At 47.1% G+C, this 24,726-nt stretch overlaps 1 protein-coding gene across 11 annotated transcripts in view; it reads left to right on the top strand.

The window, feature by feature from the left end:
- The window catches only part of ADARB1 (adenosine deaminase RNA specific B1), a 138,700-nt gene that overhangs the window by 53,268 nt on the left and 60,706 nt on the right, over positions 1-24,726 (top strand). Inside the window, exon 1 of one of the 11 annotated variants that reach the window (XM_017888763.1) lies at positions 4,713-4,825. The exons of 8 other annotated variants lie outside the window; for them this stretch is intronic. In XM_017888763.1, the coding sequence (XP_017744252.1) occupies positions 4,804-4,825 (22 nt within the window). In that variant the 5' untranslated portion in view covers positions 4,713-4,803. Of the gene's footprint in view, positions 1-4,712; positions 4,826-4,867; positions 5,279-24,726 lie in introns of those variants that run through there. 2 more of the 11 variants (XM_017888758.1, XM_017888755.1) reach the window with 2 other exon arrangements.

Below are 24,726 nucleotides of genomic sequence, written 5' to 3'. Positions count from 1 at the left end.
ATACTAAAATCCCAGTAAAATTAGTATGGTGTCAGATTAATTTATTTATGAGCAGTTGAGTGACTAACTCAGGAAGTCCAGTTGTACATTTCCAAGGAAGCTTGTTCACGGATTCAGATGCGATGAGGGGAAGGAGAAAGTGTCAGAGGGCTGCTGCTGGCTTGAAGAACGCAGGTGTGCTCCTGTGTTCATTTGCTCTGTGGATATTGACGAGCGCCCACTGGGCCTCAGGTGCCCTCTGGGCATGGCAGGGACCAGGAGCTCGCTTGGCAGCTCTCATGTGAGCCACTCACTAGACATGGAGGGAGGGGACAGACGTGTTCCCACCTGGGAGTTCTGGACGGCATGCAGAGCTGTGGGGAGGGAGCGGTCACCGGGGCGTGAGTGTGGACAGATGGGAGTGACTGGGAGCCTACAGGGGACACTCTCTTTGGGGAGTAGAGACATGCTCATGTCTGACTACTGGGTTTTGAGTTTGTGCCAGCAAAGATCCTGCTTGCCATTTCTGTCTGTAAGTGTCAGGAATTTCAGGTAACTGGTTCCCTAGTGAGACCTCTAAAGGAGGTTTTATCTTCAACCGATGCTTTTTTTGGGGGGTACACAGGCAGTCCAAGTATGGGAAGGTCAAAATCAGGTCACCTTTGTTGTGGCTTGTGCCAGTGGGATGGAATTTCATTTCCAGCCGTAGCGCTTCTTGTAGCTTAATTAGTGATAGGAAATCAGCTTCTCTGTAACCAGAGGTTATGGAAAGAATGAGGATTCCGGAGTTGGAATGAGTCTGAAAGAGACATTGTGGTTTAATATTGCTAAGTTAAGTGTTGATTTGTGATTACCTATTTTTAACATGCCACAGAAGTAAAGCATTGCATTAATTATGCCATATATGTGAAATAGCAAGTATTTTTATATAATGTAACTGTGATTGGAGAAATGAATTATTTATAATCCTTTGCACCAATAAATTGTTCTTAAAAGCATAGAAAAAATAATCAGGCCAGAAGGAGATATCTAAAGCATGTGCTGAGAAAGCAAAACTGCAGAGCTGGAATTTATAAAATATTACGACATGATGAGTCACATCTCCTCCTCCTGATTCTGTGTTACTAAATGTTAGCTGCGAATAGAAATCGTGTATTTCCTTTTTTTCATAAAATAAGAGCTAATTTCAGCAGCAAACAGTTTGATGTGTTATTCTTTTCCCTTTTCAGGGTGGTTTAAATAAAAATAAATAAACATGAAAGATTTTGGCTGGAAAATCTTTGGAAGCACGGCCATCCTCAGCCTCACTGCACTGTCTGGTTTCCCTCTGCTCCTCCCTCCCTGGTCCTGCCTTAGTGCTGTCTGTGCAGTGTAGCCACAGGTCGCACTGTAGGTAGGTGTGGGGTGTTATTTTTAGTTTCAGGCAAACTCACTGTTTTGCCTTTCTTTTTGCTTGGAAAGACTGAAGTTATTTCTTGTGTTTTTATACATGAGATTATCTTCTGAGGCTGGAACACCTTGGGGGGATACACTAGGTAGAATTTGTGTATCTACCTTGACTTCAGGAAACCTTGACTCTTGTTTAAACTTGGAAAGCTTTCTTAGTCTCTTTCTCATTGCCACCACACGCCACATCATCTTTTTCTAACAAATATTTATTAACTCATCTTTTTATTTTAAAATGAAGTTCATAGAAGATATTACCTTATATAATTATAGCCATATAATGTTAAAAAGCCATGTCATGCCCAAATGTAATATAAAGATAAATTGAAGATACATAATAAAATACTTTTCTATGCCACTGAGTGAACATTTAGGCACTGCTGCTTTCCCTTGGACCACTGAGTGGAGTGGGCCTGTCAGTGCAGGCAGATACGGGGTACCGAGCTGGTGACCTGAAAACCATAAGCAATAGAGCTGAGTGGCGTTACTTTCTGAAATGGTGAACCCTGAAGGAAGCAGTGTTCGGCCTTTCCTGTCTCTAGATAGTCTCTGTGTTTCTGGAACATTGAGTATATGTTAAAAGTGTAGAAAAACACATTGTGTGAATGCAAAACTCAGCTGGGCCTGGGTTTAGAGAATTATGAACAGCCTTTCCACCTGCATGGAAGTCCTTTTGTGCAGGACCATTCTTTGTTTCCGGGATGGCCCTGCTCCCTCCTGGAGGTTTAGGAGTGCCCATATCACTGTGATGCCTAAGCCACTTCTCATGTTGCTACCTGTTGCTACCACCGGGCATCGCTGCTGCCTCCTGCTCTGTGCACAGTGTGGTGTGGCCGCCTGACCGACTGGTCAGGAACTAGAGTTCTCTTGAAGCCTTGACTGAAAGGAGAAGTGAGGAGGGGCATGGAGCCCAGTGCCAAGAGGCAGCTGCATCTTTAGGGGCTGGCGCTTTTCACGGGGGCTCTTGGGGCCAGAAGGAGGGAGCCGTCATTCAAGGCTTACACAGTGTGGAGGTGCCCTCCCTGGGGTGTCCTGTGTGCTGACTTCTGTCCTGGTGCCTGGCGGCGTCTTGGTGCAGAGCTCCGTGAGCCTCTGCAGGGCTCTTCTCTGCGTGGAGGTTCTGGAGATGGGCAGTCCGGGTGGATGGTCAGGCCAATAAGGGCCTTTGAATGAAGCACATTATTATGAGGACACTAATTCTGGGTCCTCAGATATTGTGACAAAAACTTGACATTTTTCTTCCTTCAAAGTAATTTCTTGACTGAAACAACCAACTGAGCAAAGGTGATGTTTTAGTATCTAAATATTTCAAAAGATTACTGACATAGAGTAAAAATTTGGCTGAGAACGAGAAGTCTCTCTGAATGTGCTTTTCTGGTGTGACCCCTGTCACCAGGAAGCTGTCTGTGTGGTGTTGGGCCTGATTGATTTGCATCCGCTCAGAGGCACTCAGGCACGTGGCGTCCTATTGGAAGGTCAGCAGAGGGGCAGGGGGAGAGCAGCTGGCCAGGTCAGAGGATTCATTTCTGTCTGAAGCTTTGTGAGGAACTAAGATGGCTTTTCCAGTAGCCTCTGTTATTCCAGAGAGTTTTAAGATTGCTTTTATTTGTTCTTCTACCCTGGAACTAGGAAGCCAGACCCAAGAAATGTATGCACACCAGGTTTTGCCCATAGTCTTTAAAAATGTTGAACTTCTTTAACTTGAGGCCCTCACAATTTTCTGGGCCCCCATGAAGTGTAGAACAGGGACCAGGCCTGCTCCCTTGTGGGGCTGGGTGGGCATTGGCTCCACAGGGCACAGATGCTTCCTGTGGATGAGCTTAGGGGATGTGAAGTTCACTTTCAGATGTGACACTCCAAATGTGGGATTGGTGGCACTTTTTTTTTGTCCAGTTACATCCAGTTATAAAGGAGGACACATTCTTACTGAACCTATGCAATAAACTCCATTGTCAGGAAGAGTAAAGTGTCTTAGCATGAGTATTCCTGAATTCTGAAAGTTCAGGAGAGTAAGATGTCGCCTAAACAGTGTTTTATTTCAGCTTTGAAAGCAGAGAGCAGAGTCTACTGGATTTAGGGCTAGAGATAGACGAAGAAGAAAGAAAAGGGGCTTCCTTGTGCGCACATTAGAAAATACACCGTTAAAGAGAGTACTAACAATATTCCAAAGCCACATTCAGCGTTTCCGTGCCAGCTCCTCCAGTCCTACTTCCTGTCTGCTGGTTGGTGGCTCATCTGTCAAGTTTTCATAGTCATGTGCTTCTGGGTGCAAAGCCATGGTGAGCCCAGCTCATTTCCCTGGTGGAATCAGACAGTTGTCGAAGGGGTGTCAGCCTCTGTTCAGAAGCCTGAGCCCCTGATTCTGTTCCTTGAAGTGTCAGTAGTTAAGGTGCCTGTATTGAGCAGGGTCTGCCGTTGTATCTGACTGAGGGTGCTCTTCAAGCCCACTGGCTCTTGGCAGAGCTCAGTTCCTCATGGCCATAGGCCTGTGGCGCTTGGCTCCTGGAGACTGCTCATAGCCCCTGCCCGGTGGCCCTCTTCCCAGCATGGCAGTTTGCCTCCCAAGGCGTCTACGCAAGGGTCTCCCCTCTTCCTTTCCTTTCTGACTTCTCCCATCCTTCAGGGGATTACCTGATCAGGCCAGGCCCACCCAGGAAAATCTCCCTTTTGATGAACTCAGTCAGCTGATGAGATGCCTTAATCGCATCTGTAAAATCACTTCACCTTTGCCTTATGCAACACTATATCCCATCATGTTCACAGTTCCTCCCACCTGCAAGGCAGGGGAGTGTACAAGGTGTGTACCCCAGGGGCAGGATGCTAACACTACACTGACTGAGAAAAGAATTTGTCATACCTGTGCCTGACAGGTGTGTACCTGAAAGAGGTGTGTGCCCAACGGTGTGTGCGCGGGGGGGGGGGTGGGGGGGGGGGGGGGGTGGGGGGGGGGGGGGGTAGCCCTGACAATGGTATGCGCCTGACAGGAGGAGTGTTCTGACATGGGGTGTGAGCCCCCGGCAGGGTGGTGTGCACTCGGGTGGTGCGCCTGGTCCATGGGCTGTCGTGCACCTGGCAGAGGTAGTGTGCCCAGCAGAGGATCAGTCCCAGAGCGCCTGGCTTAGTGGTTCCAGCCAGTACATAAGAACCTAACAGATCCCCCATGGACCAAGGCAGTACATGAATTTGGGCAAAAGACTGCACAGATATATATATGATAAAATATATACAATAAATACTATATATAATATATATATTTTTTTTTTTTTTTTTTTTTTTTTTTTACAAAGATGAAGTTGAAATGGCCATGAGCCACCCCATTCATCCAGCGAGAAATTGAGACCCCGCTAGAGCAGGCCCCATGAGTTGAAGATCCCAAGGATGAAGACGCCTTGCCATCTAGGTCAGTGGGTGACGGCAGTTGTGGTCAGGCGCAGCCAGCACCACATCCCTGGCTGCTGCTGACAGCTGGGTGAGTCCTGCCAGTCAGCAGGACCACCGTGTGACACCCGCCTGTCAGCAGGACCACCGTGTGACGCCCACCTGTCAGTGCACACAGATGCAGGGTCCTGAGTGGGTGACCTCAAAACCGTAAGCGGTAGATGGACAGAGTAGCCCCTAATGAAGCGGAAAGACTGGAAGAGACAGGACCTAATTTAGGTCGAAAAGCAAAGTGAGGCCTCAGAAGATGAAGGCAGAGTGCGAGAAAGCCTTTCCAGAACTGACAAGCCTGCTATCCACATTTCAAAATGTATTAGAGAAATTGGAAAAAAACATGCCGAGTGTGGAATGTCAGCAGAAAGGTGTGGCCACAGTCAGGAGGGCCCTCCGTGCGTCCTGTGGTCCTGGACTGCAGGTGGGCCCGGTGGAGACTTGCTGTCCCTCCCCCTCCCTGGTGGGTCCTCTGTGATGGGGTGGGTGAAGCTGAATGTTGTCCTGAAAATCTGACCCTGCACAGCCCCTTCCAAAGACCCTTCTAATTTTGGAGGCCACCAGCAGCCACGGGACTAGGCAGCATCAGAGCAGGGACACAGTGCGAGTCATACGCGCCTGTGTTCATCCTGTGATGGCCCCGGGCCCATGGGAGTAGGAGGGATCAGAGGGATCAGAGGGAGGGGAGTAAAACCAGGGGAAGGAGTGGAGGACCATGCACTCCCTCCCCTGCTTGGTGGCTGGCTGCCATGAGGACTCGCTCTCTTAGGACAAGTCCACTGGTCTCTGAGCTCTGGTTCTGGCCTCCTGTCAGGTGCCCTGCTTTCCAGTCTTCCAGCAAGCTCTACATAGTGGGCAGGGAGACCTTGCTCTTAAAAACAGGGGGGCCCTTAGCACTGTTCCTCAGACCTGGGGCCTCAGCCTAAGCTGAGATGACAGGGAAAAACTACAGATACACCAGATTTAGGGAAAATAACATGAAGTGGTGCAATTAAGTGGAACTGCTGCTTGTGAAGTGAGCTGTGGAGTCATGGTGTTTGCTATACCCGGCATCACGTTTCAGAACCTGTAGCAGTGCTCAAGAGACAGTCATTCCTTTAACAACAGACATGTACTGAGCCCCTGTGGGGAGGCACTGACCAAGGCCTGGGGACAAATGTGGGGACAGACCAGTCCTGTGGTGACAGCTAGTAGGGGGTAGAAAACAGTAGAGCTGCCCCGCCAGCCAGCAACTGCTGGGAGAGCAGGAGTGTTCCTGAACCCAGAGGAGGTACCCGGCCGCTCTCCCCCAGGTCGCTTGGTGGGTGCACTGCAGGGAGAAGCCCGCCCCAGCTGGTGTCCACAGGGCCCAGGGACACTGGTAGGTGTGGAACAAGGGAGTTTGTGACTGGGATTGTTTTCCACTTAAAACATAAGAAATAATCTGTGTAAAGCTTGGTTTAAACAGCATCCAGTTAAATAAATTCCTAAGAAGTGGTTGGATTCCCAGTTTATATGTGACTTTTAAGGTTCTGAAGAAGTACACAATTAACCACAGAAGTATGACTTGAATAGATAAGAATTTAACAAAATATACACTGTTGAGTGTAAAATCACAAAGATCTGAAGTTCTTAGAAATTGGTAATTTTCTTTTAGCTTTGTTGTGCTCTGAGCATGACTGAACTAAAAGTAATGAATCCAGATACCTTGAAGACTGGTGTGTGTGAGAGGAAAGAAGTGAGAAGATTCATGTGTACATCCAGTACAATCTGAATTTACTTCTGTTCAGTGTTTCCCAAAGGCTTTTTCTACGTGGAGGGACTCGGAGTGACACAGCAGCTCCCTCTTGTGGACAGATTCCCCCGTGTAAGGCGCTGGAGGCCGAGGTTCCAGCCTGCAGCCCCTTGTAAAGCCCCTTGTGATCCTGGTATGTGGAGAGTTCTGAAAGACTGATGACTCCTCCTAACCCCCTTCTTAACTTATGCCTACCCATGCTGGTGGTGGGGGTGGGGCTCTTGGCCATTCCTGCCCCCTGGCTGCCCTTCCTTGGTCTGAGGGTACATGAGTGGCACTTTGGGTGTGGCAGGAGCTTTATGCTTTAGTGACCCTAATGAGTGAAGGCCCATCAATCCAATTTAAAATAAAACATTTGACGTCTCCGCAGAGGATGGCGTGAGGATGTCTGCGTTCAGTGACAGAGGTCGGCTTCTGCCTTGCCTCTGATTGAGGCACTGAGGGTTCAGATGCAGTCTCTGCCTGCTGCGTGTGAACGGCCTGGTGGGTGTGCAGGGGAGGAATCCTGTGATGATGGTGGCACTGTGAGGAAAGTGGGGATGGAAGGAGGTGTGCCCAGGAGGCAGGGCAGGAGAGTTCATGGATGTAGGGTTGCAGCAAGTCTGGAAACCCAGGTGTGTTTTCCAGGCAGATGGCATGGGAGGTGGGCGCCCTACGCGGGAGGGGCTCAGGATATGACTCCAGAAGCCTGGTGAGCCGGAGAGTGGGGAGAGGCTGGGCCTGCTGGTGCCAGGGAAAGAGCAGACCTGTGCTTAATTTCAACTTCTATGGAAGTGATCTCCTCAAACTTCGAAGGGCTTTTGATGAGAAGCAATAGAGTATAGCTCTTGCCCTCCTCAGAGGCATCACTGATTTTTTAAAATGCATTTTAGATATTTGTATTTCTGTATTAATTAGTATTAGGATTGGCTGTAAGTGACAGAGATGCACCATAGTAGGAGCTTAACCAAGAGAAAGGGCTGCATCCTGCACTTGCTATGGTTTGATTTATGAACTTGAGACATTATCTGTGCACTGCTAGTTCACGTGGAGGAGGATTTAGCTCCCTGACATTTCTCCAACCTTCTTTTCCTGTATCATTTAGATTGATTCTGGGTGAAAGTCACAGCATGACTCACAGTATCTTAACACACCTTGGACGTATACACACACTTACTATGTCATTGGTAATCCAGAGGGAGGAGTTTGCTAGAGCTAGTTCCAAGTTCAGCCGTGTTAGGGCTCTGGGTCAGTATCATTGCAGTACAGCAGCAGCAGCTTTAGACATCACATCTATGTTTAAGGCAGGAACAGCTGAGAAGGAGCAGGCAGTGGAGCTCTTGTCTGTTCGTTTTGTCAGAGGGATTGCCCCCAGCATATTTTCACTTGGCCAGAACTGTGTCTTTCTCCTTGGCCAGAATTGTTTTGTAGCCAGCTTTAGTCACAAAAGAGACTGAGAAAATGAGCCTTTCATTCTTGTGGCACCCTTGGTAGAAGGGCATGGGAAAAGGGCTCGAGGATGAGCGTTGGGTCAGTTTACCAAGCTTGAAGCTGTGCCCCTCTGCTGGTCATCCTAGAGACTGAGTGACCCATGTGCTTGTGGCCTGTGGGCGCTGGGCGGCCTCTCAGTTTCCTGTGTGGAAGGCAGCAGAAGCACTTATCCGGCCCTCACCTCCTCGGTGGTGTCAGTTTGTCTGAGCTTTGTCCGTTGTCTTCTTTTTTTTCTCTTTTTTTTTAAAGACAGAATCTCGCTCTGTTGCCAGGCTGGAGTGCAGTGGCACAATCTCAGCTCACTGCAACCTCCACCTCTCGGGTTCAAGCAATTCTCCTGTCTCAGCCTCCTGAGTAGCTGAGACTACAGGCGTCCACCACCACGCCTGGCTAATTTTTGTAGTTTTTGTAGAGACGGGATTTTGCTGTGTTGCTCAGGCTGATCTTGAACTCCTGGGCTCAGGTGATCCTCCCACCTCAGCCTCCCACTGTGCTGGGATTACAGGCGTGAGTCTTGTTTGTTTTCTGTGTTACCAAAGTAGAAAACTTTTTCTGTTCTGTAACCTTGGTTCAATCAAAGTTCCAAATTCATACGTGGCACTGACATTATTATGACGATTGCTGAAAGTCATGCCACAGTTTAATTTGCTTTATACTTGGATTTGGTGTACTTGATTTTTTGGTTCCGTTTTCTCTTTTCCCATATTCTTGCCTGGCATGGAGTGGTAGAGTGGAGTGGGGAATGGAGTTGAGTTTGGATCGAGCAAGTGCCTCGATCCCCGCTCCACTTCCTCCTCTGTCGTGTGGGGCAGGGAAGGTGCCCGTCGGGCGCGGCGAGCGCGGTGAGTGATAGTGTGGGGTCCTATGCGCCTGTGGGCCCTGAGCATCAGCACTTCTGCCTCTCCGTGTCTTCTTGTTGAGAGGGACCACTGCCTTTCTTATGCTGTCTCCAGCCTTTTCCAGCTTATTCATTCTGTTTCTTGGAACCCATTTAATTCATTCTTCTTGAAATACATGTATTTTCTTTTATTTCAAATTGAGACTTACCTTTCTTACAGAATTTGTTTTCTTCTGGAATTTCTGATTTTTTTTAAAACTGTGTTTACTGAGGTAAAATGTAAAGACAATAAAAGTCTTTTTTTTTTTTTTTTTTTCTTCACAGAGTTTCACCCTTGATGCCCAGGCTGGATTGCAATGGTATGATCTCTGCTCATTGCAACCTCTGCCTTTCGGGCTCAAGCGATTCTCCTGCCTCAACCTCCTGAGTAGCTGGGATTACAGGCACCTGCCACCACGCCCAGCTAGTTTTTGTATTTTTAGTAGAGACAGGGTGTCACCATGTTGGCAAGGCTGGTCTCGAACTCCTGATCTCAGGTGATCCACCCGCCTCGACCCAGCCAAAAGTCATTCTTCTAAAGTGTGCACTCTGATATATTCTGACAAATGTATGCCAGTGCCACACCACCAAGCAGTCGGGGTAGAGAACATTCTTCTTACCCCAAAAAGTTTCCTCTCACTCCATGCAGGTGTCCTACCCATCAGGGCCCAGGGCGACCTTTTCTGATGTTGCTGTCCTGTCAGATGGTTTGTATTCAGCAGAGCACCCGGACCAAGCTGTGAGGTACAGGTCGGCCCCTGGCAGCCCATGCCTGGTAGCTTCCGGGTGGCTCCTGGCTTGGTTGCTCTGGCATGGAGCGTTGAGTGGCCTCTGCAAAACAGCAGATGGCGCTGTAGGGCCGCTTCTAAGACTCAGTGGCGGAGGCTCAGTGGCATTCTGAGTGGTGTTCTGAGCGGTGGCCACTAGGACAAACCTCCTGTCTTTACACCGTCTGTGCATGCGTGCGCGCGTGTGTGTGTGTGTTTGCTTGCATTCCCAATGTGCGTCCAGAAGCCCGTTTCCTTCAGAGAACTTTCTGGTCCCTGTTTATTTTCACCATTTAGAGGATCCATGAGGCAGTGAGATGGAATACTTACAGCTGGTTTAATTCAGTGAGTGATCTGAATTGTAAATAAAATTTTATCAAGTAATTTATAAATTTGATAAATTAAGTCTGTGGAAGGGCTTATTGTGTTATGGAATGAGAAGCTTTGCACGTCTTTTGCAGTTCAGAAAACTGTGGCCGGCAGTGGTGGCTCAAGCCTACAATCCCAGAACTTTGGGAGGCTGAGACAGGAGGATTGCTGAAGCCCAGGAGTTTGAGACCAGCCTGGGTAACATGGTGAAACCCTGTCTGTACAAACAATAAAAGTAAAAATAAATTTTTTTATTTATTTTTAAAATATGTAAATTTTTACATATTTTACACCACTATAGGCGTGGTGGCGCATGCCTATAGTCCCAGCTACTCGGGAGGCTGAGGTGGGAGAATTGCCTGATCCCAGGAGACGGGTGGCAATGAGCCGAGATTACGCCACTGCACTCCAGCCTGGGCGGCAGAGTGAGACCCTGTCTCAAAAAAAAAAAAAAAGAAAAAAAGTTGTTACTTTGCTTGTGTAGTATTTGTGTAACATAATTTTATGATTCTATTGTTTTAAGTTTAATATTCCAAATAGGTAATAATTATGTTAAAATCCAAAAAATTAGCCTATACTCTCTTGATCTAAATATGTAGTAACAGTTTTACAGAATATATTTCAAAGGATTGGCATTCTGTTTTATTTTTAATAGCCAATTATAGAAAACATTGTTTTTAAATAATGCCTAAGAATCTTTAAAGAAATACCTGTCAATGTATATCCTAAGCCACCCTGGGCCACCTTGGCCACTCCGGGTCACCTTACCTACCCCTGGGTTACCTGAGCCACCCTTGGTCACTGTCTGTGGCTGCTTGCTTGCTTTAAGCCACGTTGTGCTACCGCAGCTAATTAAGGTCCCTCAAGTCAAGTGTCTCCTTTTTTTGGCTCCTGCCTTTTTGTTGTTTTTCAAATCGAACACCTGCTATACTAATTTGAGAAGTGTAGACTTTGATTTTTAACCCTAAGTTGCCTGGTAAAGTCACCTTTAAAGCCAATGGAAAAAACTTAATTGAATTCATTTGTGTGAAGAAGTGGAGGAATGTTGCAAGGAGACTGCAAGTTGTACTTAGTCTGTTCTGTTTGAAACCATCCTCTTTCAGAAAACAGAAATGTGTTATTGTGAAGAAATACGTGTATGTTATTTGACTTAATTAATATTGTAAGGAATCTTGATAAAATAAACTCAAGTCGTTTTGTTTTTTCTTTTTTGTTTCTGAGACGGAGTCTCGCTCTGTCGCCCAGGCTGGAGTGCAGCGGTGCTATCTCGGCTCACTGCAAGCTCCGCCTCCCGGGTTCACCCCATTCTCCTGCCTCAGCCTCCCGAGTAGCTGGGACTACGGGCACCCGCCACCTCGCCCAAATAATTTTCTGTATTTTTTTTTCAGTAGAGATGGGGTTTCACCGTGTTAACCAGGATGGTCTCGATCTCCTGACCCCGTGATCTGCCTGCCTCGGCCTTCCAGACTGCTGGGATTACAGGCGTGAGCCACCGCTCCCGGCTGTGTTTTTTTCTTTAATTAGGCAGCATTGTAGCAGGGTGGAGTGTGGGTCCCCAGGTTGGAGAGCTCTGGGTTTGGAGTGGGTCCTAGTACATGGCTAGCATGTGACCTTGGTCAGCGACTCAGCCCAGCTGGCTGCCAGGCTCCTCCCCATGAGGTGGTGGGAGCCATGTGGGATCTGCCTACTGGGGGTGCAGCGTCCTCACTTGGTACCCCATGAACTCAGGGGTGTGTCCTGGCTCTGTCATGTGTTTTGCAGAGGGAGCATCTGAGGAGCCCAGAAGGTAAGAAATTGCCTAAGGCCCTTGGCTAGTAGAAGAGGGAGCAGGGCTTTGACCAGGGGGACCAGCTCGTGACTCTGTGCTGGTTACTGCTTTGCCGAAACCATGGCCATGCTACACAGCTGTGCAGGCTCCACCCACAAAAGCCAAAGCTCAAATGGCATCTATGATGCTTGTAAAACAGATAGCAGCCATGTCCAGGCCGCTGCTCTGAAACCTCAGTCTCCTTTACTGAGATTTGATGACGTTTAAATGAGCAAATGCATGTGTAGTGATTGGCAGGTGGCCATCACTCAACCGACTTTTCCTGTGCCCTCTGCTTTGGCAGGTGCCCTTCCTGGCTCCCTGCTTCTTCCTCTCCTAACCTCCTGGCACTATGCTCCTCACTCAGGAATTGCACCCAGCCTCACCTCTATGGGTGAGTCCCACACCTGTGTCTCCGGCCCACACCTTCCCCCTGCTTTCTAGACTCAGACCCCAAGGCCAGCAGCATCTTCTGTCAGGCGTCTGTAGACCTCCACAACTTAAGACATCCAAATTCTCATTCCCTTGCTCTTGCCATAATCTTCCCATCTCAGCAGCTCTTTCCTTCCAGGCGCTCAGGCTGAAGGCAGCCTATCCTTTCTCTTCTATTCCACATGGCCGCCAGGAGGCCTGTGGGCAGTGCCTTCAGAACATGCCTCCTGTGCCCCTGTCCCCAACTCTGGCTTGAGTGTTCCTTTTAAAACTAGGTCAGAACTAGATTAAAGCCCTTGTTCAAGATGCTGCCACAATCTCTTGCCACCATGTGACTGCCCTGTCCTCACTGTGGCCCAGGAGGTCCCATGTGGAGAGTGGCCTCCATCTCCTCTCACTCTCTCGTAACTGTGCTGCTGTCAGTCTGGCTGCCTGGCTGTTCCTGGGCGGTTTCAGGTGCTGCAGCTACCTAGAACCTTCCATCTTCCCTTCCAGAACACTCTTGCCAGCTGTCTTATGGCCACCTTCCTCACCACCTTGAAGTTTGTTGTGGTCTTTTCCAAAATGGCATAGCCACTACTGCCTTCCCACATCCAGCCATCTTCCTAGAATAACAGTCACTGTTGTCCATTGACACTTGATGGCATTTAATCTTTTATGACACCCATTGTCAGTTGTCTTTTTTTTCCTTATTAGAACATAAGCTCCAGGAAAGCAGATGTTAACGTCTTTTTGTTCGCTGATGTATCTCAGGCATTTAGTATAGTACTGGCACATAGCAGATGCTCAGTAAATAGGTAGATGAGTGAATATTTGCTACTTTTCTTATTAACATACATTTCTGAGGTACTTTAATATTACGTTAAGTCATGTTACAATTTCCCATGTGTTGATTTTATGTAAATAATGAATAAATTGCTCTCAAAGAGATTTTAGAATTCTAATAAACTCATTTTTTTCCCTTCTTGTAAAAGTAGAAAAATGCTTTTAAGAGTTTTCCTAAATTAATATTCTGGGAACATTAAATTTGAGAACTTTACTCTGAGGACATAGATAAAAATAAAATTAATTAGATACCAGGAATGTCAGATGCTAAATGGTGTATGGCTATTTGTGACATTCTCCTAGAATTAAACAGTTATTAACTTGCAAAGACATGGCAGCTGAAGTCAGAAGTTGATGAACTTTTAAAGTTGGGAAAAAAGAGCTTTAAGGTATCTTATTAAAATTGTAAGCTGTCAGTTTAATCATCATAGAAACCATACGTGATACAGTGAATCATTGCTATTCTGCTGTGAGTTTCTGGATTCTCATGAATCGGACATTCTATTTTTATGTTTCTCTTAAATAATCCTAAAGGTAGAAAAAAGAAATGGGAAGAAAAAGGAAGAGAACCATAGATACGTTGTGAGGACATTACTTCAACTCTCATAACTTCATGTGAAGTGACTGCAAGATGAATTAATAAGCAGTAAGAGAGCCAGTGCCCCACTAGGGCACCTTTCCACTTGCTGGCACACAGATTTACCACAGTTAGGGCACGGCTTGTCTTGTGCCGGGAGAGTCTAAATTACTCTGACTTTCAAGAAACCAAAAAATATGCATTTTTGATGGTAGGAAGATTTACTCTGCATTGGGCTGTGTCATTTGATGAGGAAAAAACCAAATGATCTCTTTATGAAAATGAAGGCAAAATATATGTAAATACCATTTTAATCTAACTTTTTATATGAATGCAGAACAAATATCAAATAGGATTATGCAGTGTGATAGTCAGAAACTAGCATGCTTTTGTGTTTCATAGACGAGTCTAAAAGGATGTATTGTTAAACCAAGAAGGTCTTGAGAACTGTTCTGTCTCCTTTGTGCCCACAGAATTGTAGCATGTGGAGGTGACCAAGGAACCAGAACTCAAGAGGCCTCTGCCACTGAAAGGAGACTTTTATTACTTGCGTTTCCTAGAGGAGGGGCACTCGCTCCAAGCAGGCCCATGGACACAGTGTTGTCAGTCAAGGGGCAGAAAGGAGCCACAGGAAAGCCCAGGACAGAGCCTGAGTGGGGTTTCTGTGGGAAAGGCAGGGCAGGGCACCGGTGTAGGGCTGGCTAGTGTGAACAGTTCCAGTGGGCCTTAGGCTGTAGGAAAGATCACTAGCTGCCCGCTACCAGGCCCTTGGGTGATTTAGGGCAGGCAGGAAGTTAGCTAAGGGAGGTGGGTAGAGCCGACCACCCTCCTGGAACCCTGTGCTGCTCTAAGCCCTGGGAAGGCCAGTCTCTCCCTGTGTCTGTAAGGCCCACAAATGCCAGAGCATTAGGAATAAGAAAACGTACTTAATAGAATTGGTCCTGTGAGGACTGGATGCCTAACTGACAAATACAGAATCTGAGAAAGCACAGAACAACTGCCTTCATTGACAAGGTGGCGCGCAGAGCCCAAGATGGGCGCACAGCGGGAGGATGCCGGCAGGATCTCTCAACAAGCTTACCATGGTATCTTTCACAATGTTAACTGTAATCCCAGATTAATTTTTAATGACAGCATATCTCTTGAGATTGTGCTTTTAGCATATTTTCACTTAAAGTCATATCTCATTTAGTAGACCTGCCAGATTCCTGAAAAGTTACACACAAACCAGGTGACAGGACTTTTGCCAGGCATGTTCACCACATTCTCACTGAGCCGTGGACTCCTCACTAGGAGCCTTTACCTATGGCCAGATAGCTGTTGTCACTGCCCGTGATGGGGTTATGGTTTCAGACTTACCTGATCCATTCTGCTGGGATTTTAAAGTATGGGTGTTGAGGTATACTTTGCAAGTTGTTTCTTGAATATACTTTTCTGAATTGTGGCTTACCGTAAGTTTTGGTCTTTTAAGGTAAGGGTTACAATGGAGATGGGGAAATTACACTTTTCTCATTTCAAGGAAAACAATAATCATGCGTTATGTATCAGTTGGGAAACAGGGGATGATAGGAAGTTGCAAGGCAACCTGGTTTCCTCTGGACTGGGACTCTCCCAGGGCTGTGTCCTAGTAGAGCCGGCAGGACACAGAATACCACCAGCCTCCGTGGGAGTGGCCTGGCCTCTTGGCCACCTCTGTCCATGAATGTGGTTGGTGTCGGGGTAAACTAGAGAGACTAAAGCCCGCTATTGAGCTCAGCTTCCTGTAGAAACCAAATCAGATGAAAACCCTGACCCAGAGGGAGAAGGCAGAGAGTTGGACTTTTGAAAACGTGAGTGTGTCCAGCAACCAGGCAGCAACAGTCCTTGTTTTTACCCAACTTCTATAAGCACTTTATTTCTCCAGAATAATTTCATCATAAAGAATCCAGAGTTCAGACAGCTCTTTACCATCTGTCTTTTCCTTTTTTCTTACCCTATGATTGGCTTGATCTGGACTGCCTAAAACCATGACAATATTAAGTGCTTTCTCCTGGATAAAAATTCTGGCTTCTTCTCTAGAAGTTCTGGCTCTTCTCAAATTGTTTCTTCTTTGGTTCTGTCCCTGTTAGGAGACCCCTGGGGCCTCGGCTGGAGACGCAATGCAGCTAGTCCAAGCAGCCACTGTGCTTGGGCCTGGCCAGCCCCTCCTCAGGGGCCATGGCACTGCTCACCTGGTGACTAGGTCTTCTTAGCCAGGTCTGTTCATGGCTCTGGTGTTTTTGAGCTTCTGGCTAGTCCTCAGTTTCTCAGACCTGGCTAATCACAGTGTGGAGTCATTTTTCATGACTGTGCACCTCACTCGTTTGATGCATGGCAAGGGAATAATTAAATTAATAAACCTACAGAAACTCCCCCTTACAGTTTTCAAATACAGTAAGTGAATTTCTACTATAAAATAGGTCAAAAGAGGTTTCATTGTTTCTTATTTGAAATAATTAAAGAACATTTATGTTTCCCTTTTGTGGTTTCTTGGTTCTAATCCTGTGGGTTGCTTTTGACTTCCTCTGTTGGAGATACACTGTGCATCCGTATTTAACAGAAGATCCCGAACTCCCAGCAGGGAGCTAAGCACAGATGTGTGCACAGATGCGTGCTTAGGTAAGGATTTTGTGCAAGGCGACTTGTAATGTGAAACTGTGAAACGTGCTACCTTAGACTGCAGAGGGAAGGGGATGATTTGATGTTTTCCACACGCCTCTTTTACCAAAATGGGTCGTCTTATCTGTCTCAGACCAGGCCTCCTAGGGGCACAGAACAACACAGCTGCAGTGAAGGAGGGGCTCCTGCAGCTGGACTGGCCCTAGAGCTATGAGTCGTGCCCTGCGTGTTGCTCAGCGCGTTCTGCAGTTGCCCTGGCCTTAGTCCCCCATCTCACTGTGATAGCCATGCAGGTCAGCAACTGTGAACCTTCCTGGCTCCCACGCTGCCCCCGGCACCTGTCTCTGTTTCTGCTCCCAGCATCCTCTCAGCTTCTCTTCTGAGCCCCACGCAGCGGTTCCTGCTCTACCATCACCACTTCTCCTCTGTCACCAAGAGAGGGCAAGAGTCTGTAGAGCCTGTGCCAACTGTCTGGTGAGGCTTCCTCGAGTGATGGGCAGGGCCTTGCGGTACAGCCCTCCTGAACTCACCACAACAGAGGCCTATCGGCGTCACTGTCAGAAATAAATGTCCTCCCCTCCCAGCCCCTGTCACAAGCTAAGCGTCTGTGAGAACGGAGGCTCTGCTTCCCGGAAGAGCCTGCCCCAGACGTGGGGGCAGCCTTTGCAGACAGCTTCTGTCCCACCCACCTCCTCCTTGGTTTTCACTCCTTTATGCCCTCAGGGACCTGCCTGTCGGTTCCTAAGCCCTCAGGACCATGACAGCCTCTGTGAGGGTATGAGCTGGGTAAAAGGAATTAAGGTGGAGTCACAGCTACCAGTGGCTGATTGCCGGTGGGTATCAGGCCGACCCTAAGTGCCCCACTGTAGTTCATTGTCCCATGACAGCCCCAGTATTGTAAGCATTGAAGGAAAGAATCCGGACAGGCGGGGGAGGCTCCCACCTGATGACACCAAGGCTTCTGCCTTAGCACCAGGGCCTGGACTCCCCTTTGCTGTAATGCCATAAAGTATGTCAGGAAGGTTTGCCCATGACCTGATGGAGAGAGGAGAGGTGTGACAAAGTGACTCTGGCCTGTGTGTCCTGCCCACAGGGGAAGGTTGGAGGAATCGGTTTGTGAAAAATCAGGGCTCTGAGAGCACTGGAGCTGGTGCTGAGTTCTGCGGCAGTCGAGAAGTAGAGCAGATCTGAGCTCCCGGCTCCTCATGGGCATCACAGATGCATTCGCCAGCAGCTGGGCTCGGCTTTGCTCTAACATCCATCCGTCCTCTGGAAGCGTTGTTTGTCTCTCCCTGGCTGTCCAGCCCAGCTCCCTGGCCTGGTGAGATCTCTGCATCATGTCTCCTCCCCAGCTTCTCTCTCCACCCATGCCACCATGGGAGAGTTTAGGCCGTCTCATCCCTTACTGGCCTGAGGTAGGGCTGTGACTGTCCCCTGTTCCCTCTCTCCTATCTTCCTCACCTGTCCCCACATAATCAGTCCACCTTCCTTACTGCTGGATGCAAACCTGCAGACTCTCCATGGCTTTCCGGATGGAGTTCAAAGGCATCACCTCAGCTTGAAAGGCCCTTTCAGGTCTGGCCCTGCACAACTCAGACACCCGCATGTTCCTGGGTGCAACAGCATGGGCCCCCGGGCAGCTTGCCATGATGCGTCGGCCTCTGCTGGCTCCTGATGTGGCCTCTGTTCCTGTCTTAGGCCCCTGTTCCTCTCGGCAGGCTCCCCACTTGCCTTACTCTATCTCAGAAGCTCATTCTGACACCAGCTCTGTCCTTTGGAGCAGAAATCCATCGCAGCTGCACCATGCATGCTGATGAGTTGCTGGCCGTCTCCTTGTACGCAGCATCTGGGGGCACTCGGGTGGCCCTGCTGTCCCTGGGCCTGTCCGTGACACTGGCAGTGGTTAGGGCACCAGAGTTCAAATGGGGGCCACATATCATGTCTAAATCTTTCAGAGTTTTAAGTCAAGCCAGCGCACTATTGATACAATACGTTGTGTCGTCTTCGGCAAATACATCTTCAAGATGGAAAAAATATGTGGAGAGCTATGGTTTTTATATGAATTAATGTTGGCAAAATATCAAAGACCACTGAATTTAACTGTTACTGTGCATATCTGGGTGTTCTGTTCAGATGCCACTCATGTTTGAATGAGTAACAGATCAAGACATGATTGATGAATAGGTGCATATGTCTCCCATAACATTGATTGTTTTGTTTTTATTTCTGCAAATCACTAATTATGTTTTGTATTAAGCATATATATCAAATAATGCTTGCTGTATTAGTGTTCATGGCTTAATGCAGGGCCAGCACACGGCAGCCTACAGCCTGTTTTTGTGCAGCATTTACATTTTTAAAAGAGTTGTTAAAAAATAAAATAGTGCAACAGAGATATGTGGCCATGAAGTCTAAAGTACCTACTCTCTGGCCCTTTACAGAATATGTTTGCCACCACTTGATCTAAAGGATTAAAAAATAAAGCATGTCATTGGGCCAGGTGTGGTGACTCACGCCTGTAATCCCAGCACTTTGGGAGGCCAAGGAGGGCGGATTACCTGAGGTCGGGAGTTCGAGACCAGCCTGACCAACATGGTGAAACCCCGTCTCTGCTAAAAATACAAAATAAATTAGCTAGACATGGTGGCGCACACTACTTGGGAGGCCAAGGCAGAAGAATCGCTTGAATCCAGGAGGTGGAGGCTGCAGTGAGCTGAGATCCCAGCACTGCACTCCAGCCTGGGCAACAGAGCAAAACTCTGTCTCAAACAAGCAAAAAACCAAAAATATCATTGAATTTGAAGTATACAAAATTTGAATATGTTTCTATCAAAAATTTGAATTTAAGTAAATAACAAACAAAAATTATAATTTTTTGTTTTCAGAATATTATTTTTTCTAAATTACTAAAAGTTATATAAAGTAGTTAATGTGAAATGTTTAAATCAAAATTGTTTAAAGCTGTTTTAAATTTAAAAATTTGAAAATTTAGTTAAATCATATTAATAATTTTTTAAGAAATGAAACTATTGATAATTCTGATGTCTGACATCTCTCTGATTGCTGACGTGGAGCCTGAGTTTTACGGTGTTTTGAGGGCCTCCAGCTAAATTGGGCTTCCGGTGCCAGAGTGGCTGGCAGCCCCGCCCTAGTGATGAGTGAAGGGGCTGGGCGTGCTGTTTCCAGTGCTTTCATGAGATGCTGCTTTGCCTGGCGGACGGCCTGATGTCTCGTTTTTCCACCTGTGACCAGGGGGTCCCTCTTGAAATGTGTGTGTACTGACAGATGCCCTGGTGGCTCTTGTCTGATCCATGTCCAGGTTATTCCTGCCTGATTGTCACTGGTCCCAGGAGCCCAACACAAATTCAGGCACAAATCCAGCACACCACACAATGGGAAGCATGTTCAAAGATTTTTACTTACAGGTCTTGAGCAGGGAGGGTGCCATGAGTCACAAGGGCAGTCCTCTGTCCCTGGGTCATGCAAGGCAGGAACAAAGAGTCAGGCAGAGAGAGAGAGCACTGCAGCCAACCAGCAGAACAAATAAGGGAGTAGAGTGGGGTCACTTGAAGTGTGTGGGCAGGTGCCTGAGTGAAAGATGCCTCTCGGTTCTCATCTCTGGTACTGGCTTGAGCCACTTGGGTGTAGTGTAGAACTAGAAAGTGTCAAGGTTGGCTGAGCTCTGCTGCTAGTAGGAGAAAGTGCAGCTCATATTCCAGATAGATGCTGAGACAATAGAAAATGAAAAGAATTCACTATGCTTAAGCAGAGTATGTCTGGACACACACAAGTTTAAAAGTAATTTTAAAGAATTGCTTAATATGGCATAATTTCCTCAGGTGCCATGTGCAGTTGTCACAAACATTGCACTAATTCATGTGTACCTTTGGAATAATGAATTAGAAAGTGGATGCCGGTCATTATTGGGAAAAGGTACTTTGTTACACGAGACAGTAATTGCATTGTGCCAAGAGAAAGAATCTGACTAGTTAATTAATTTGTCTTTTTTTTTATTTTGCCTGTGAGTGCTTCTTCTGCTTGCCTCCTCCCCATAATCGGACTCCTCCCAAGACAGCCTAATCTTCAGGGCATTTGGATGCAGCTGCCTTTTGTTCCAGAGACACAGGCCATCTCAGGGGAAGCATCTCCCTGGGGCCTGAACAGCATTTTTCTGGACAAGAAGGGGCTGAAGGCTGTGGGTTCTGCTGTGCCAGCCCTAAATGCTGGCTCCCGAGCGGCAGAGGCACCAAGTGCTGTATGATGTGTGTGTGTGATGCGTGTGCACGTACGTGTGTGTGACGTGTGTCCCTGCTCGCCCCAGGCTGGTTATGGTACTGTGCTAGTCACAGGCTGGCAGTGCTGATCAAACCAGGCACAGCAGAAAATGGGAAGATGTTGGTGTTGGCCCCTCTCTTGGCTGCGCGTCATTCACCTGGGCCATGAGCCGTGCCCCTGCTCTGCAGTAATGAACAAGGCAGGTCAGTGTTGGTGGGACACAAAGTTACGAGAGGAGAAGAGCGCTCTCTGGGGGCAGGGGGATCCGTTTGTGAGTGGCCTGCAGTTTCCTGTCCCAGGGATTTCACTGGTGACATCCTGACCACTCAGCTGCACTTTCTGTGGAGCTGTTTTCATCAGCTGGCGTCTGCTGAGCCCCTGCATTGCGTTGTGTGGTAGCCTGTTACTTTTTGCAGTTTTATTTTCTACACTGTACTCTCTCTTTATTGATAGATTTTTTGTATTAGGATTTCCATTTAAACAGGACTTTGGTGTGTTTGCTGTGGGAGATTCATGCTATCATTCTCTCCCCTCTGCTCGTGGTGTTTTGTCCGTGACTGCACTAAAGGGTTAACTGTCACATGTCATCCTCTGGGTGGTGTGCTCTGAAGTCATTATGGTGTTTGGGCCCCTTCAGCCTAGTTCTGCCTAACTGCAGCGTGATGAATGGACCCGAGGCAGAGGAGGAGGCTCCCTGGTCGGCAGGGGCTGCTGTTGTCGCAGCTGCCAGCACACTGAAGTGAGTCGCTGTGCTGCTGCCCCGAGTGACTGAGGGACAGAATGAGGCTGGGGCTGGCTTGCGCTGGCATTGGCGTGTCTGCATGGCGTCGTCCACCACTGGGCCTTTGCACATGGGGACCTTTTTCAGCGTCATGGGGCGTCGGTATAAAAGGAGGCGCAAGAAGCGCTCTGAGAGGAAAGGTAATTCATTTAGTTTTTATTCTTCAATGTGAAGCATTAGTCTTTAATGCAGTACAGAAGTGTTTTCTGGGATAGATGACTTTGTGAATTAATCTTGCTGATGCCAGTTACTTTCTATTTTCCCTTTTTAAGTGCCTTTTTTGTTGTTGGCATTTTATAGAATTTTAGATAGGGGCACTTAAAAAGGAAGATTCAAAAACATGTCTGTAAACATGAATAGAAATCATTTAGCTTCAGAGTCTGGAGTATGTCTTTGGAAAGATATTTATAAAACCCTAAAGTTTGTAGCTTTGAGCCATAGAAAAGGTTTTTCTCCCAGAGATAGATGCTTATATGAGATTTCCTTTGCCGCACTCTTCATTAATGACTTTTCTACATTAAAACTGTTCTTCATGCTGCAGAAAGCAAGGCTGTAGCAACCATTGTGAAAATATTTCCCCTTTAAAAGAACAGAGAACAAATTCCTTACATTCTGCACTCCAGGTTAATACCAGTTTTTAATTCAACTTAATGTTTTAAGTTGTTAAAATCTAGATTATTTTTTCTCAAAACCAGATTCAAAAGTTGTCCATGACTATACACATCACAAGCTACTGGTTTTTGGATGTGAACTGCTGCTTTAAAAGCTGTTGTTTTTTTTTCTCTTTGTATAATATGAAATAATTAATAGAAAATGCCTTAGTGAAAAGATGTATCTAGCCTGGAGAACAGCTGAAGACAGGTGTGATCAGTGCCTCTGCCTCTGTGTCTTCTGGGCACCCCCTTAGCGTCCCCTTCCTGACAGGACTGGAGCACAGCATTTCACCACCACAGGGCCTTCGGGACATTCTGTGGCAGGAGATGCCTGTCTCTTCAGGAAATAAAATTAACCTCAGTTTTTTGGTGTGGCTTCCTAAAAAGAAGAGGAACAGATGCATCTCAAAGTCAGCCGTCGTGTAACAGTGCCTTGCTAATATAAAAAGGACGACAGCACCTAATGGAAGTCTGTGTCTGGAGTGGGTAACCCCTGACCCTGGGCCCTCTGGGCACCGTGCTGCCAGCTGCTTGTGTCCAGGGCTGGGGATACCACACCCTCGATGCTTTCCCGGACTGACGGGCGGTCTCAGTACAACCAATCTGTGCGGCCCCCTCTGCCCTCACCTCAAGAAGTCACAGCATTGGCCTGTTTTTGTTTCCTCAGTTAAGCTTTAGAAATTGAGATGTCACTAAGATAGGGAACGGGGTAAAACAAATGCACAGGCAAAACTAAAGGACATTTTACCAAATACCCTCAATTTAGCATTACCACCACTTTTCCCATGGACACTCATCACTAATCATTTAAGTTGGGAAAAATATTGAGAAGGACAAGAATACGTCTGTCGTCATTCTTTTGGAATTTACTGTGATTCAAGCTTAAAACGTCTTTGCCATGCGTTCCATAATCTCATTCTGCAGTGGGAGAACCGCTCTCAAGTACGCTACATTTTCAGACCGAGGTTATAAGAAATTGAAAGGGTTATAAGATATGACAATGAAGCCCACACATTAAATGACTTGTGCTCCTCGGCCACTCCTATGAGTAAGTTCATCGTGAGTGTCATTAAACAGTGTCACACTGTGTGTTAGCTCTTGCTGTTGATATGTTATAATAGGCATTATCTTTGAAACTAATAAAAATACCTTTGAAAATTACGGATATTATTAAGATTGGCCGTCACATTTATACCAAACTGGCAAAGTTTTATAAGATGTAAAATATAGTCTTTTATACTGTGTATTTTTAAGGTATGGTAAATCATGTGTATTACATGTTTTTTGTTTTGTTTTGTTTTGTTTTTTTCTAAGACTGGTATAATGTACACCTTTTAAAATGTAATTCTTTGGTGAAAACAATGTAGTAGCAAGTTACTGGTCTTAGTTGGCTTCAGCGGCAATATAATTTCAGTGATTTTTTTCATCACTCCTGAATTATCCATGCAGTTACTCCCTTCCACAGGGCAAATAATTGACTATTGACTGTGTGTGAGCCTCAGATGGATTAGCTTAATCATCAGGAAAATAGGACTAAAGAATAATGTGCCATTTAAATAGCAGCCAGAGCCCCCATCAAGCAGACACTGCCACCCTGGCAGATGCTGCCAGCACGAGACCTGGGAGAGGTCTGGGAGTCACAGGGCAGGATTCTGGGGAGCAGTTAGTGCCCATATATGAGGCGCTTCCTGCACCCAGCCAGTGCCCAGTGACTGCTGCTGTAGCCTCATTCACTCACAGCACTGCTGCTAAGTTGATGACCAGTGGGAGGGGAGAGAGGTGGGAACACAGAGACAGTCCTTCACTCCCCACCCGCCTGCTGTCTGAATAGCATCCTATATTTCCAGATGTATTTCTCACTGAGTGTTTTGTTTGTCTCCCATGTGATAACATCCTTATCTGTGCTTAGTCATGTGTGCACATGTGAAGACCACTGTCCTCTTGCAGCAGTTCTGAACTGTGTTTTAGTCTGAAGCTGGGCTCCCCCATGTTTCTAGAATAGAGGTGAACAGGGTGTGGGGACCTCTGTGGAGATGGAGGTCCCAACCTAGAGAGGCCTGCTCTCCCTGAGTACTTCTGGAGGAGAAGCCCTGGGACTCCTGACCTTCACCCTTCACAGAGTGAGGAGAGCCGACTGGCCATGGGGAGGAAGCAGGCAGCTGTCATGCCAGCCTCCTTCTCTGGTGGCAGCCATAACTCTTACCTTGCAAAGAGAGCAATTCTTTGTGAGATGCAGAGCATGGTAGCACCTGGAGGTATAGGATGGGATGGCATTTATCCACCCATCCATATACCAGTCCATCCATCATCCATCTACTCACTTTAGTCCATCCATCTATCCATCAACCTATCATCCATCTATTCACTCATTTACCCATCTACCCACCCATCCATCATCCATCTGCTCACTCATCCATCCACCCATCTACCCACCCATCCAACATCCATCCGTCCATCTAGTCATCCATCTATCTGAGCATCTACCCATCACCCATCTATTCATCAGTCCACCCACCCACCCATCATCACCCATCATTACCCATCATCCATCATCCATTCATCCATCCATCCACCCACCCTGCCATCATCACCCATCATCCATCCAGCCATCCATCCACCCACCCACCC

This window comes from Rhinopithecus bieti, unplaced genomic scaffold, assembly GCF_001698545.2.
Source record: "Rhinopithecus bieti isolate Rb0 unplaced genomic scaffold, ASM169854v2 scaffold_18153, whole genome shotgun sequence".
NCBI classification, from domain to species: domain Eukaryota; kingdom Metazoa; phylum Chordata; class Mammalia; order Primates; family Cercopithecidae; genus Rhinopithecus; species Rhinopithecus bieti.
The sequence above is the reverse complement of the archived record's forward strand: the minus strand, read 5'-3'. Positions and strand labels throughout refer to the sequence as shown.